The sequence below is a fragment of the Primulina huaijiensis genome, chromosome 7, assembly GCF_012295235.1.
Source record: "Primulina huaijiensis isolate GDHJ02 chromosome 7, ASM1229523v2, whole genome shotgun sequence".
In the NCBI taxonomy this organism is placed as follows: domain Eukaryota; kingdom Viridiplantae; phylum Streptophyta; class Magnoliopsida; order Lamiales; family Gesneriaceae; genus Primulina; species Primulina huaijiensis.
Window position 1 is genome coordinate 1,956,863 of NC_133312.1, and position 15,825 is coordinate 1,972,687.

At 34.9% G+C, this 15,825-nt stretch overlaps 2 protein-coding genes and 1 pseudogene across 5 annotated transcripts; all 3 read left to right on the forward strand.

Annotated features, from left to right (window-relative positions):
- The first annotated feature begins 4,153 nt into the window (after nucleotides 1–4,153).
- LOC140981521 (protein GID8 homolog) lies at nucleotides 4,154–8,387 on the forward strand. Of its 3 annotated transcripts, none has more exons than XM_073447943.1 (6): nucleotides 4,154–4,347; nucleotides 4,856–5,015; nucleotides 5,129–5,235; nucleotides 5,704–5,835; nucleotides 6,060–6,216; nucleotides 7,970–8,387. In XM_073447943.1, the coding sequence occupies exons 1-6, from the start codon at nucleotides 4,297–4,299 to the stop codon at nucleotides 8,089–8,091; spliced, it is 729 nt and encodes a 242-aa protein (XP_073304044.1). In that variant the 5' UTR covers nucleotides 4,154–4,296; the 3' UTR covers nucleotides 8,092–8,387. The 3 variants fall into 3 exon arrangements, with proteins under 3 accessions (XP_073304044.1, XP_073304043.1, XP_073304045.1); XM_073447942.1 differs by lacking the exon at nucleotides 4,154–4,347 and adding an exon at nucleotides 4,387–4,470; XM_073447944.1 differs by lacking the exon at nucleotides 4,154–4,347 and adding an exon at nucleotides 4,387–4,470 and having other exon boundaries at nucleotides 8,066–8,387.
- A 410-nt stretch (nucleotides 8,388–8,797) lies between these two features.
- Nucleotides 8,798–9,865, forward strand: LOC140980773 (probable lipid phosphate phosphatase beta; annotated as a pseudogene).
- Nucleotides 9,866–13,089: 3,224 nt separating this feature from the next.
- Nucleotides 13,090–15,721, forward strand: LOC140981786 (uncharacterized). Of its 2 annotated transcripts, none has more exons than XM_073448249.1 (2): nucleotides 13,090–13,875; nucleotides 15,331–15,721. In XM_073448249.1, exons 1-2 carry the CDS (start codon nucleotides 13,567–13,569, stop codon nucleotides 15,463–15,465), a joined length of 444 nt encoding a protein of 147 aa, XP_073304350.1. In that variant the 5' UTR covers nucleotides 13,090–13,566; the 3' UTR covers nucleotides 15,466–15,721. The 2 variants fall into 2 exon arrangements, with proteins under 2 accessions (XP_073304350.1, XP_073304351.1); XM_073448250.1 differs by having other exon boundaries at nucleotides 13,090–13,854.
- The last annotated feature ends 104 nt before the right edge of the window (nucleotides 15,722–15,825 follow it).

Consider the following 15,825-nt stretch of genomic DNA (forward strand, 5'->3'; position numbering starts at 1 on the left):
ATACATCCAAAAATTCTCAGATGAGAAATGTCTGGTTCTTTACCAAATGCAAGCTGCAATGGGGAGTATTTATGATATGCACTTGGTCTGATGCGAATTAATGAAGCAGCATGTAAAATTGCATGTCCCCATATAGAAATAGGGAGCTTTGTTTTCATAATCATTGGTCTAGCAATCATTTGCAGACGTTTAATCAATGATTCAGCCAATCCATTTTGAGTATGTACATGAGCAACAGGATGCTCAACAATGATTCCCATAGACATACAATAATCATTGAAAGTCTGGGAAGTAAATTCACCAGCATTATCAAGTCTAATTTTCTTGATTGTATAATCGGGAAATTGATTCCTCAATTTTATTATTTGAGCAAGTAATCTTGCAAATGCAACATTTCGAGTTGACAATAAACATACATGTGACCATCTGCTGGAGGCATCAATCAATACCATAAAGTATCTGAATGGTCCACATGGTGGATGGATTGGTCCACAAATATCACCCTGAATACGTTCAAGAAACATTGGTGATTCAGTTTGGATTTTGGCTGGTGATGGTCTTATAATAAGTTTTCCAAGAGAACATGCTTTACATTGAAACTTATTATTCTGAAAGATCTTCTGGTCTTTCAACGGATGACCATGTGTATTTTCTATAATTCTTCGCATCATTGTTGAACCAGGATGTCCTAATCGATCATGCCAATTGGTTAATATTGAAGAATTATCAACTACCATGTTTGATTCAATGGGACTTATATGTGTATAATGCAATCCAGTAGGGAGCATTGGTAGTTTTTCAATCACATATTTCTTTCCTGATTTATATGTGGTAAGACACATATATTTCTCATTCCCTTCATTCATTGTTTGAGTATCATACCCATGGAAATATATATCATTAAAACTCAACAAATTTTTTTTCGATTGTGGTGAATACAAAGCATCATTGATCAAAAATTTTGTACCATTAGGTAACAAAAATTGTGCTTTACCACATCTTTTAATCAAGTTTACAGGACTTGATATTGTATTCACCATTGTTTTTGTTGGTTTTAGTTTCAAGAAATATCTTTTATTTCGGAGGATAATGTGCGTTGTACCACTATCAGGTATGCAAACTTCAGCTTGGTTCATAGCATTTTTCATATTTGAACTTAAAAAAAATATGCAATGAAATAAAATTACTGACAATAAAATACAATACAATATAACACACTATAAAACATTATCATACGAGTACATGAAAAAATAAAATATTTTACATATTTATTCCACCAGCAAATTGATCATTATCTGAGAAATCAATCAGAAAATCTCCAGCATCAAAATGAGTTGAACCACTTAAAGGTTCACTGTGTTCAGTAAAGTTGGTCTCCTTTTCTTTTCCCTTTATTGATTCTTTATAAAGTTTACAAAGGTGCTCAGGGGCTCGACAAATACGGGACCAATGTCCTGGAGTACCACATCTGAAACAAGAACTTTCGAATCTTTTTGAGTGATTCTCATTAACACTCATATTCTCTTGATGTCTTTTCGGTGAGTGGTTTGGGACGCTCTTTTGAGATGAATTATAGAAATAACTATCTCGATTATTTTCAAAACCACGACCGCGTCCACGACCGCGTCCACGACCACGTCCACGTCCTCGACCTCGACCTCGACCTCGACCAAAACCTTGTCTTTGAATTTGATTTTGGTTTCCAGGTTTAAGTTCATTTTTACTTACAACATTTACTTCTGGAAATGCTAATGATCCAGTGGGTCGGGACTGATGATTTCTCATTAGTAGCTCGTTGTTTTTTTTTGCCACAAGAAGACAGGCGATGAGCTCAGAATATCTCGCAAATTCACGCACTCTATATTGTTGCTGGAAAGTTATATTTGATGCGTGAAACGTGGAAAATGTTTTTTCAAGCATTTCCGATTATGTGACCTCATGTCCACAAAATTTTAGCTGCGAGATTATTCGATACATCGCTGAATTGTAATCACTGACTTTCTTAAAATCTTGGAATCTTAACATATTCCATTCATCACGAGCGGTCGGAAGTATAACTTCCCTTATATGTTCAAATCTTTCTTTCAATCCTTTCCACAGAGCCATGTGATTTTTTTCGATGAGATATTCACATTTTAAACCTTCATCGAGATGTCGACGCAAAAATATTATAGCTTTTGATTTTTCTTGTGATGAAGATATACTATTTTCTTTAATGGTCTCACTTAGACCCAATGATTCAAGATGCATTTCTACATCGAGAGTCCATGGCATATAATTTTTCCCTGTAATGTCAAGTGCAACAAATTCGAGCTTTGTCAAGTTTGACATGGTGGTACTAAACAAATTATGATGCATTTTATTAGTTAATGAATATTGCAATACAAAGTAATGGATAAACAACAAATACAAGCATTCGTAAAAATAAAGAAAACACATGAGGAGGATATTCTCCGATAAGTACAAGATTCGTGAGTATTATAACCAAAATAATTAAAAATAACTTTGTGAAAGCCATCTTCCTTTTTTCTTCAAAAATTTGATGAAGAATAATTTTAGAGAAGAAGAGAAAGTTGGAGTGATCGAATATGTTTGTGAGATCATATTTATAGGGCAAAAACTATCCGTTTTGTTACCGTTTATGACCGTTGGTGTACAAGAAAATAAATATATGTATTTGTATAATTTTATGATAATAATATGGTGTATATAATATTAGTAATGTTTTAAATAATTATGTATATTATATCACAATATTATAATGAAGTGTCATAAGATATTTTGTTTAAAAATCTTATAGGCTTTTATACTTGTCGTATCCATTACCGGGAGTGTGGGATATCGTCTTAACATCCTCCTAGAATTTATAACAAGTTTTTTGAAAAATTTATTTTATTATAACATTATATTATATATTAAGTATATACACAATAAATAAATAAACAATAAAGTAAATATTATTACTTTTGTTACTTTTTTTTCTGTTTTGGAGCTTGGAAAAATATGGAGGACTTTTAGAGCTTCGTACTGATAACATGTTGTGAAAAAGTAAAAATTTACGGTAAAAAGTAAAAATCTCAAACTCNCGGGAGTGTGGGATATCGTCTTAACATCCTCCTAGAATTTATAACAAGTTTTTTGAAAAATTTATTTTATTATAACATTATATTATATATTAAGTATATACACAATAAATAAATAAACAATAAAGTAAATATTATTACTTTTGTTACTTTTTTTTCTGTTTTGGAGCTTGGAAAAATATGGAGGACTTTTAGAGCTTCGTACTGATAACATGTTGTGAAAAAGTAAAAATTTACGGTAAAAAGTAAAAATCTCAAACTCTCAAAATTTACCAAACAACACACTTTATAATATTTTTCTCTCAACTCAATTGTGATTTTATTCAAAAATGAGAGATCTATTTATAAAAAATCTTTACAAATAATCCAAAAATAAAATCATCATTACCTACATCATCACACACTAATTTTCAATATTTACAAATCTTATTTTCAACATTCAAATATTCAACATACACATTTTAAATATTAATTTTCAACAGTAATTTCAATTAAATAAATTATTTAGTCATGGTTAACGGATCGGAACATATCGATCTGGAATCGGTTCGGCATAACCCGGTTCAATTCCAAACCAGTTAATGTGGTTTAGGGTTAAAGCAAATCTGATATTCTAATTGGATTGGAGTAGTTTTTAAAAAACTTGATTCGAAACCAATCTGGTCCGCTACAATCAGGTCCAGAACCGGTTTTTAAAAAAGAATTTTGGTACTTTGTTGTTTAATAATTGTCACTTGTAGTCATACCTATAACCAAAAAAATATATATTTAATTTTCTAATACGTTGCTTGATAAATGAAAAATTCAGGTGCATATGGATTGAAGATAAAAAAAAAATATTTGATTTCAATCCGATCTTAACCAGCTCCTATACTTTTCTAATCCAGTCAAATTCTATCAAATCCGGTGAAACCCGTTTCGTTTTGAAAAGCTTTTGGTTTGAATCCCAATTTAATCCAGTATGCTATTGGATTGGTTTGGCCCTTTTACTTTATAATAATCCGAAACCGGTTCAATCTGATCCGATAACATTCCTACAACTATTTATATTGCAAAATAAAACAAAGGGAAATGGTTGACGTACTAAGCAAATTAACTGGGTAAATACAAGAACTGTCCGCTATCCACCGTTGTAAACCAGTTAGATTACTGGAAGGTAAATCAAGGAGGGTAAGATTAACATCTTTAGATGGGGTTATGAAGGCAAAAGCTGATGTCATTGTTCTGGATCGTTGTTGAGCAACTCGCTGATATCCAAGCCATGGTAAATCCCACGACTCCTCCGCCGTGGCCAAAACCCAGTTGAAAACGAAGAATAATGATGTTGTTTCACGTTATTGAACCCGAATGTATTCCAACTATGAGCAGATTTTATCATGGATTTGTAGTATTTACTTACTTTTGCAGTTATGTTTACGACCCATCATCCGGATCTATATGTGTGCCAAGATTTATTTTTTCTGTTGTTTACTTTTATTCTTTGTCTGATTTGATTTGGAAATGCTTATTGATTATGGCGTTGGATATTATGAAATTCTTGATGATGAATAATTTTTGTTGTACGGAATAATGCTTTGTTGCATACGTCTTTACGGGTTCATAGTCGGAAAGATTAGAGGAATTCATCTTTCTTCCTTTGGGTTTAGGGTTTATATTTTTCTAATCGCATGGTTAATTAATTATTAATCTTACCACTGATAAATGCCTGTTTTCTGTTGGGTATTTTGATTATTTTAAATGTATTTACTTGGTAGATTGGTTAATGTTTGCAGACTACATCAAAGAAAGTTATAACTAGGGATGAATGGGAGAAGAGGCTCAGTGATGTCAAGGTTAGAAAAGAGGATATGAACAAATTGGTGATGAACTTTCTGGTGACCGAGGGTTATGTGGAGGCTGCTGAAAAATTCCGAATGGAATCTGGGACTGAACGTATCCTTTTATCAATTTTTTTTAAGTGACAATTTTTTGTGCAAATCTTTTCATATTTTGTGGCAGTCATGTTTTCTAAAAATATATTTGATTCGCCTTATTGAAATATACAGCAGAAATCGATCTTGCAACCATCACTGACCGCATGGCAGTGAAGAAGGCAGTGCAAAGTGGTAATGTGGAGGATGCTATTGAGAAAGTTAACGATTTGAACCCCGAGGTGTGTTTGATCTTTATTTGGTTTCTTCTGGATGTTTTCATGAGAATTAAATTTGTTTAATTTTGACAATCTAGAACAACTTGGAATTGTTTGGTCGGTTAATTTCCACGCTACGTGATCAAGATTTTGATTTTAATATTTTTTGGTATTTTTGGTCGCATAATCAGTGAACTACATGATAATATTTGACAGTTGTAAAGATCTTCCCTGGGATCCGATGCAATCATTTTCTTCATGCCTTGTTCGTAGTTGTTTGTTTTAATTTCACAATTATATACGAGGAATCTGATAGTTTATCTGGCAATTCATGATTAAGGTAAGTTGACATGTTCGCTACCTGGAGTTCTGATGCAGTCTACTCTTGAAATTTTATCAAATACAATTACACTAGCTGCACTAACTTGATTTGACAGCTTGTTTTTCGGGTTTTAATAGTGCAAGTATAAATTTAGATGTTTTTGAAAGCAGATATTGGACACAAATCCCCAACTGTTTTTCCATCTCCAACAGCAACGGTTGATAGAATTGATCCGTAATGGAAAGGTGGAAGAGGCTTTGGAGTTTGCTCAAGAGGAACTTGCTCCAAGAGGAGAGGAAAATGTACTTTTTATGATTTGTTTGTTTTGATGTAGATCTAAAGAGTTTCAGCACTTTTTAAGGATTCTGTCTAGGTGTATTTTAATCTGCGTGCCTGCAGTCATGTTTTCCCAAACATTTTGCTGTAGTGTTAGAATGGTCCTTTTTTGAAAAAAAATATTTAAAGAATGTTCCTTTAAAAAAAAAAAAAACTGATTCTCATTAAGAACTGCTGTTTATTGATTCAGAGAGTCTTTCTAGAAGAGTTGGAGAGAACTGTTGCGTTGCTTGCTTTTGAAGATGTCAACAACTGCCCCGTGGGTGACCTGTTAGATATATCACAGCGTCTTAAGACTGCTAGTGAAGTGAATGCAGCCATCCTTACCAGCCAAAGCCATGAAAAAGGTCAGTCTGACACATATCATCAAATTTATGAAGTTTTGAGATCTTGGTGACCTCTGCTCAATATTGTAAATCCTTGCCGTTTTTTACGTTGTAGGAACTGACGACTCTAGGTAAAGGGAGATGATTATTTCACGTGGTGATCTAATGAGCCCATTTAATATTTTTGTTTGTTTCGCGGTGTTCTAAAACTAGGGCTAGGCGGCCGCCTAGGCGCCACTTGACCGCACCGAAAAGGTTCTAGGCGGCCAGCTTACGCGGCAAGGGCGCTCTTAGGCGGGTCTAGGCGGTTCAAGGCGGGCCTAGGCATTTAAAGTTTTTTTGGGAAATTTTTTTTTGCTTTTAATTTTTGAAAGCCGAATTAAACTAGAACATGACATAAGAAAGAATTATAGACTCGTGCTTTTAATTTTTTGTAATTGAAAGCTCAATTAAAACCACGATTTGTTGGCTTGCGCTTGTCCTAACATGTCACTCTCATCTTCATTGTCTGTTTACTTCTACACACATAAGAAAATCGAACCAGACCCTCATTGTAATGCACATGGGCTATCCCGATTGGGCTTAAGTCCCCTCACGGTTATCCCATTACCCATTACTCATAGAACTTATCTAGCCCAGGCACTGGAGCTTTTGCCTTTCCCGGTTACCCATTACTCATAGAACTTATCTAGCCCAGGCACTGGAGCTTTTGCCTTTCCAGGGATAACCGTGAGGGGACTTAAGCCCAATCGGGATAGCCCATGTGCATTACACTCATTTTTTTCTTTATTTTGATTTCTTTTGCATTGCCTATTATTATGATCCGCCTTAAGCAGGAGGAATGAACCAGGTGTCAATTGGATTTTAACAAAGTTTAGGCTGAAATTTAGTATAAGAACCATTACAAGTCTCTTGATATCGTGGAATCCGCCTACTGACGCCTAGTCCTCGCCTAGGCGGCCTAGGCTCTAGGCACTAGTCTGACGCCCGACTAGCGCCTAGTGAATTGTAGAACCATGGTTTCGCCAAAAGAGTGGTGCTGGGACAGACTGAAGCATGGCCATTTTTTTTTCTCTCTGATGACCTTTTGTTTTTTTTAAAAAATAGTTTTCTCGGAATAATTTTAATGATGTTACCTTTCTTTAATTTTTATTAAGCGGTTATAAAAAGTGCATGATGATGCATCCTGAAAACTAGGTAACTTTTTGCCCTGGTATTTTTTTGGAGATGAAAATCCTCGTCTCTATTTTTTTCCGACAATGTGTGGAGAAAAATATCTCCATTTTTCAAAGCATGTATCATTCCCTAAACCCATTCACCATTTTTGGAGTACAGCGACTGCAAGACTAGTGTATTTCTAAAATTTTCCCAACGGAGGATTAATTTAGTCGTTACCATATTACATTCACTCTAAAAGAACAGCACCAGACACCCATCTCAAGAATTTCAATAATTTAAGTTATTTGTGAGTTTACGTCTTTCAATATTTTTACAGCAATTTAACTAGTTCAACTTCCCCATGTTGGTATTAACCACTCCCATGCTCCAAACCCTTTTGCTCGGGTGTTCATGGAGCGTGTTCTTGATCTTTAATTCTGCATTGTTATCATTGTTGACATTTCATATTTCTATGATTCTACGAATAACTATTGAGATTGTTTTCATTTGGTATTGTTACAAAAAAAATGTTAAAATTGTCTCATTTGCCACGAAGCTGCTGCATTATAAGGAAAAGTGAGGGGAATTAATTCTGTTATCCTTTTGATTTTAACAGATCCTAAGCTTCCAAGCTTATTGAAAATACTGACATGGGTGCAAAACCAGCTAGACGAGAAAGTTTCTTATCCTCGAATCAATGATTTTTCTACAGCTATGCTCGAAGATCCTGCTGTCTGAACAATTCAGGTTTCCCCACCTGGTGGTGCGGAAAATATATGAAAGCTCCAAATGGTCGGAAGCAGGTGAGATGATTCGAAGGGAATTTACGTACTCCTCTACTTATAAAATCATGTGCTGGTGTTAGGAGCATTTGATTTTTTATTTTTTTTTAAGGTTATTGTATAGACTCTCATAAGATTATGTAAATGTGGATTATTGGATACTTAGAGTTGAACTCTTACACAGTTACACTAGATGCTTTCTGATAATTAATGTAGTTCGTGTTTAACGTAAATTGTTGTGTGTTTCCTGAACATAGAATTAGAGCTGTCAAAATGGACAAGTCCATCCCACTAAATAGGTGTGTTGGGTTGACAATTTCTTTTAACTCATCTTGTCCCACCAAATGGTGGGTCGGCAGGTCATCCCACCTTGACCTGCCTAATATAACTAAAATCTGTCTAGGTCTGTCCTGCCATTGGGCTGACGATCCGGTTTGCTAGCTTCAAAGAGCTCAGCTGCCCAAATCAAGTTTTCAATGTGGATTTCAAATGGGTTACAAGATGTTCGTAAAAAAAAAAAAGGAAAAAAAAAGTTTACAAGACGAAAACAATATAAAATTAATGCCAACAGTGAACAGCTACTCGCATCCGATCCAAATGCCTCTTCTTCTCGTTAGATATTTAGATCCCTCCAAATTTTATCGGGTTATTGAACCTAACGGCATGTGGAGTATGACAACATCGAAGCCACCGCCGGCACCTCCACGCGAACCCTCCTTCGCCTTCGGCTCGACCTCGATGCCACCGCATCCCCCCACAGTTACACCTTCCATCCAATCATCCCCTTCCCACTCCTCAAATCCCTATAAATATCCGGCGACGGCCGTCTCTTATTACCCGTCATTCTTTCTCTCCTCCTCACAACCACCACCACCACCGCCAATCTTCTTCTATCAAACCTTTTACTCGGATCCTTGTTAGACCTTCTCTTAATTGGCCTCCTCAAGCACCTGATCCAGGGCCCCCGCCCTGTTTACAACGAGAACATTTTCCTTTCTTTTGCAGTTGACCATTGGTCTTTTCTCAGTGGCCACTCCTCCCGAGTCTCATTCATCGCCACGTTATTTTATTTTTATTCCGATCACGTGAGGCAAGTTTTTGTTGCCCTTTTGAAAATCGACGCCGAGACCGAGTTTGTGAAGTATTTCGTTGTGATTGTGGGGTTATGGGCTGGAATCACATCGGCTTCTAGAGTTCTTCTTGGCCGGCATTTCGTCCTCGATGTGGTCGTTGGTGCGTGCTTGGGTGTTGCTGAAGAAGGGTCCTTCGTCGTTCGGGACTTTAACTACGATAAATTGAGCTCCTTACTTAGATGACAAAGGGATGCATGCACTGTAAGTCTTTCAAATTGTTTGTTATGAATTAGTTGACCCACAAGATTGATGGCTTCTTCCTTTCCTGTTGTCTAAAACTGAGCTTTGGCGGTTTAATTGCATGTAACTCTAAGCATCATAATGAATCTGCTTCATTACTGCTTTCATCTGCCACAATGAGCACCTGCACTCTTTCTTGCCATAAATCTGCAACCACACGAAATTTCCAACAGACCCAATTTTATTGTTCAAAATGAGCAAACTACATTCGAACTTGGTTTTGAAATACAAGATATTACCCGAACCTACCAAATCTCTGAGCAGAAGTAATTAGAGGTTCTGCAATGGCAGTGTTTTGTGAAAATAGTTTATTGAGGCCAGGAATACACAAACTGTATTAACTTAATACGCTTTTTGTGACTTAACGAACAACAATGATTTAATTTATGGTTGCGCTTGAATAGAAAGATTTGAAATTCCTGTGCTTGAATGGAAATATTTGAAATTATGGTTGCGCTTTAATAATTTATTATTTATTATGCTATGTGTTGATCGGTTTACGACTTCAGTAGAACTGAACACTTGATGTTTATGAAAAAAAAATATCTGGTGGTAACAGTACACTTTAATATTTTACATCGTACTACAGCTCAAACACAATACATTAATCTTTTAAATCGTATAACTCAAACACCGTGTTTCGATTGCTCTATTCAGTAAAGACAATGATTGCATCCAAGAATCTCTCTCTACAAGTTCTCATGTTTGATAAAACGGTAAACATTTGCTCCTACAATTGACATCGTGATTGTTACTCATTTCAAAGCCAAGTTTCTAATTTATTCTCAAATCAAATCACTTCGTTTAAATGATCTATCCAAGAACATCCTAAGAGTGGTTAGAAATTTATTGGCGATGATCACAATCCTAGAAGATAGCTATGTCAAATGTTTCTTTTTCTTTATTTTTTCCTTTTTCTTTTAAGTGGGGGAAAAAAGAGAAGTTGCTTTTGATTTTGTGTTCCATTATCACTTTTTATCCATGGTTTTTAGAGGCAAAATAATTAATATTTGGGACCTTGTCACAAATTAAAGTTATTTTCCCTGTCTCACTCAAGCATTTTTTTTTTCTTTTTTCATTTTTTTTACACTACTCTCGCGGCAGCCTATTTTTTTGACTCGTACGCTGTAATTTGATTATCTGATCTACGGCTCAGAAAACTTATAAAGGAATCTGTGCCGTTGATTGAGGAACGATTCCTACTAGACATTGTCTCGTTTGTGGGTGGAAACCGCAGAAGTCCGGCAATTTTGGGGGAGTTGATGTGTCGGCTGGATGTTGATTATTTTAATCAAAATTAACGATTTATTTATTTTTATTTTTTAAATAAATAAAACTAAATATTTTATTTAGTTTTGAATTTTATATAATCAATGAAGCTGAGTTCGAATTATAAATCATAAATATATTCGAATTCGATAAAGTTTTATTTTAAAAAATATATACAATTAATTCACACGTTACATATTCTCGAGAAAATTACTCAAGAATCTACTTTTGAAAATATTAATATATTCAAAAAATTTCTAAAGCGTATTTTAAAAAAGGAATGTATTCTGCTATTGTTAACACAGTAAACACCTTATTTATTAAAATCTGATTATTTGTTTTTCTATCAACTTTCTCTTCATGAACTTCATCCATCATTAAGATTTGTACTTCCACTTGAGGGAATGAGTAAAATTTTAACTTTTGAAAAGGTCCGTATGAGTATGGTAAAATCAATTATTTGATAATATTGGATAAAATCAAAAAGTTCAAATTAGTAAAATTTGAGTTTGAGTATAAATAAAAATAGAATTCGATTAGTTTGCAGCTACGATAATGTTTGTAAGAACTTATTTTAAGTGTTTATCAACTTTTAAACACAATTTCCAAACATTTAATTTGTTAAAAACTGAAAAACATTTGACCTAATTTGCTTTTATTTTTCAAGAATGTGATTTTGCATGCTTTTTGGGGCCACAAATGTTCGCTGGTTCCTTCGATAAATCAAATCCATAATTTTGTTTTCTTTTGTCTCCAAATCGACCAACTTAACCTAATTTGCTTTTATTTTTGGCAATCCAAAAAAATAAAATAAAATAAAACTAACCCCACTGATAACTCATAGCTTACATTTGATTTGACATTGACGTTTAATGTGTTATACTGTTTAAAATATTTAAATTTTATCATTATCACAAATTATAATTTTTGATAAAACGACAACATTAGATCTTACAAAAATAATAGATTCGAGACTTAGCTATAACCAATCTTCCATCATCATTAAAACACTAACAAAAATTTCAAATTTTTTTAGTTCAATAAATTTATGTGTATTGGGATGTTTTACAATTTATTGTTTATATCAAGTTTAGAACAAAATATGTGCAATTGATGATGTCATCACCAATTATGTTGCGCAATTATAGAACGTTTGAGCTAACTTGTAATTGACAATCGACTCTACTTTATTTGCATTAGAATATCTCAATTGCATGAACTCATTCCACACTTCTTGATGCCGACTACAGACCCATTTTCTTGGTATAAAACAATTTGGTAGCTAATTGTTTGAGACCGGTTTTAGTATCCGTTTAAATCAGTGACCAAATTTATTGCGCCGGTCACATCAATATTCCGACAAAAAATCAAAATATAACTTAACTTACATGATTAAAACTCTAATTCAAAATATCATTTTGTCTATTTTCTAACGTATATCTACCATGTTATAAATGACATGGATAGTGATACCCTAATATTTAAATTATATTGTGTATTTATTATCTAAATCAAACAAAACCAAACTATAACCACCTTGTTATACAAATAATTAACCTTAATACTAGTATTTACCTTTGGCAAAAACTTGTGTGAGACGATCTCACGGGTCGTATTTATGAGACGGATATCTTATTTGAGTCATCCATGAAAAAGTATTACTTATCTAAATCAAACAAAACCAAACTATAACCACCTTGTTATACAAATAATTAACCTTAATACTAGTATTTACTTTTGGCAAAAACTTGTGTGAGACGATCTCACGGGTCGTATTTGTGAGACGGATATCTTATTTGGGTCATCCATGAAAAAGTATTACTTTTTATGCTAAGAGTATTACTTTTTATGGTGAATATGGGTAGGGTTGACCAATCTCACATATTAAGATCCGTGAGACGGTCTCACATGAAACCCACTCTTTACCTTTTTAAGAACTTGATACATATTTTAATTACACAATCTAAATTATTTATTCTAAAAGAAAAAAGAATTTCAATGTGAATAATAGATTTTTGGATATGCTTCGAGTCTACAACAATTCCTAATAATAAAAAATAATCATTATGAAATAATTAAAACCCAGAAATTTACAGTAAAGCAAAAAGCATGTATTATAGCAATAAAGTTAATTCAAATAGCTCACAAATTAATTTTATTTAATATTTTATAAGCATAATAAAATTTGTACGAGCTTGAGGACTTGATTAATTAAACTCTTTAATGATTTTTTTTAAAAAATTAAAAATAAATATAGAAAATTTATTATTATTCAATTATATTATAAATGCTAGGGAGTTGCAATGCAAAACTTAGGCAGATGTCAAAAAACGCGGCGGCGGCGGCAGCATCAGAGGTACGCTGTTTCCCAATCCTTCATTGAAGACTTGAGGCAATCGATTTCACCTCTAAGCTCCAAATCCCAAAGCTTCACTTTTTTTTTCCAATCTCCGCCTCTTTCCAAAGATTTAAGTCACCCATGTTGCTACTCTTCCCCTCTGTCTTTGTCCAGTCAAAGAATCTTGCGCATCACCACGATTTGAAACGACTCGTGCTTTCATAGAATGCGTGTTCATGCCCCCTGGAAAAGCTTCCTCCCGTCTTCTTAAACTGTCCCGATTGTCTGTTGAAAGAGTGTGTTTTCGGGTATGCTTTGCCCACAAAAATCCATTGTTTTAATTTTTAAGATGGTAAAGCTTGAATCTTGCTGGGAATTACTCTGTGTTGAATGTGCTGAAGCTTAACTCTTGTGCGAGGCGAAATACTTGAAGCGGAGTTTACGTTCCTATATGGGAAGTGAAGGAGAGGGTTTCGGGGAATGGCAGCTGCCGCTGGCGCCTAGTGGTGCGCCGTTGTACTTGCAGAGAGATGAGCATCTGACGCATTTTGATAATTCTGTGAATGCAGTTTCTTTTGGGTTTGTTGCCACGGCTATTCTCATTTCCATGTTTATTGTGATGGCCATATTTGAAAAGTTTATTAGAACGACCTCACCAGAGGACTCGCCACCCAGTGGTGGCCGCCGGGGACTTTCCGACGTTGAGGCGCAAAGTCATGTCCGAGGCTTAAATTCTAAGGTCCGCTCTAATTCTCCTAAAGTAAGTTTCTTATTCGTTTCACTCTGTTTTTGCCATATTGGTGATTAGCTCGGTATGTTTGACACTTCCGATGACAAATTGTGGCAATTGTCTGGTGATGATTGCTATTACTACAGAAAGTCGTTTCTAGTTTCCTTTTTCTTCCCTTTTCCTACGTTATCTATTTGACAACATTGCTTCTTTTTTAAAGTTAGTTTTTCTTCACGTTTTTTCTGTTTCCCAACCTGCATTCTCTTTTTCATTGACTGAAGTGTGGAGGGGAAAAAATCCAAATAAATTATATTGAAATCAGAGTTGAGTGAAGCAACTTGTATATTTCCTTTGAGTGGTCTTTGTTCGGACCCACAAGGACACTATGATATATATAACACATGCAGTGCTATTGTTTTTGAGGAATTTGTTTCCAGACTCTATAGGTCCCATGAGGCCCAGAATTTTCGAAAACCAAGTGCGCGTGCGAATATCCTGAAATGTGTAGGTTCTGATTGGCGTAGTTTTGCTATAGCTCTATCTAGTGGAATTCGGGAATAATATGCCCTTTTTTCCCCTTTAAACCTGGTTGTTGATCGGTATTTGGTAAGCTATTGCCTAGAACAAAATTAGATAAGAGTAAACTTTAAGTAAATATGGAAAATTTAGGCAACTTTAGGATTGGTGAGATCTGGTTTTAGAAAAAGTCTTGGTAATATCAGAGCTCTGCAAAACATACACAGAAACAGCCTTTCCATGAAATTGTTTTGCTGGTCGATTGGTCTAGATTTCCATTTCAAGTCTTGTACTACATTTGTTGTTGCATCGTCTCAATGCGAACATGCTAAATGTTCAGAGGTAGGATTGATACAGTATACCTGAAGCTATGATCGATCAGCCTGACTATGGTTCTTTGTTCTGGGGATCAGTCTCGACGATGTATATAATCTGCTCTTGGCCCAGTGCCCATCATCGCTGTTTATGATTGATGTAATTGGTCCATATCCTGGGAATTTCATTGTTTCTCCGTTCAGCTATTTCCTTCCATTCACCTTTATCATATCATACAAAGAAGCCCTTGAATAGCTTCAACAACTATGTATGTTCCCACGAGTGTTTACATGTGAGTTTAGTAAGATATGATGCCTTGAAAGGAACTGCCTTGTCTTTACGTTGGACAACATGCGCAAGGATGCAAAGTTTTATGTCCTGGGATTATGACTTCAGCTGAGATTTAGGCTTTAGGTAACATGCATCTGCAATTAAGCTCAATAATCAGGGCTGACTGGTCCGCTTTTGGTTTGATCAGTCCTTATTTTAAGGTGGTGTTATAATGGGGAGGGAAATTTACATATGATGTAGAGGAAGTATCACCAAGGGATACAGCGTGGATGGTTTTTGCCCGAAGGTGCTGCTTCTAAGCACCAAATTAAAACCATTCATTTCTCTTTTATAACTCTCATCTAAATTTTGTTGGGATTTCAGATATCTATCCAACCCAAAGTTATTTCTGTTGTGATGCCCGGTGACAGTGTTCCAAAGTTCATTGCAAATCCTGCCCCTGTTCCATTGCCTCCAGAGCACGTTTCATGGCCTTCCCATCGACAGGAACGACTATAAAGTATTGCATTTTTGCTGATTTCTACCTGAAAACATCGTGCCAGTATGCAGAATGTGGATATCTTTAGACACTGAGCCCAACTTGAACTTTATGATAAGATGAATTGATGTCACGTATATAATCTATAAACTAGCACTTGACTAGTGTTTCTAAAATTGTATATAGCATTGAATCTAGTCGGGTTCCAAGACTTTTTGTATCTAGCTATTTGCGCTTTTCGTTTGTTTTGTTTATAAGATATTTCGAAACTAAAAAGGTGCAAGTATTTGGTATAACATTTAGCCGGTTGAGGTGGAAGTTCTTGGTAGAAAGCGCAAATGTCGTTTCAAATGAAGTGGACTTCACTGTCTTGTTCTGGA

Bases quoted from the DNA above. Each gene is read 5' to 3' on its own strand.
- LOC140981521 (XM_073447942.1), top strand. From the start codon at position 4,402: ATGATGTTGTTTCACGTTATTGAACCCGAATGTATTCCAACTATGAGC. The intron at 5,016-5,128 runs GTATCCTTTTAT...TGAAATATACAG, and splicing joins AATGGAATCTGGGACTGAAC to CAGAAATCGATCTTGCAACC. The intron at 6,217-7,969 runs GTCAGTCTGACA...TGATTTTAACAG, and splicing joins CAGCCAAAGCCATGAAAAAG to ATCCTAAGCTTCCAAGCTTA.
- LOC140981786 (XM_073448249.1), top strand. From the start codon at position 13,567: ATGGGAAGTGAAGGAGAGGGTTTCGGGGAATGGCAGCTGCCGCTGGCG. The intron at 13,876-15,330 runs GTAAGTTTCTTA...TTGGGATTTCAG, and splicing joins TCCGCTCTAATTCTCCTAAA to ATATCTATCCAACCCAAAGT.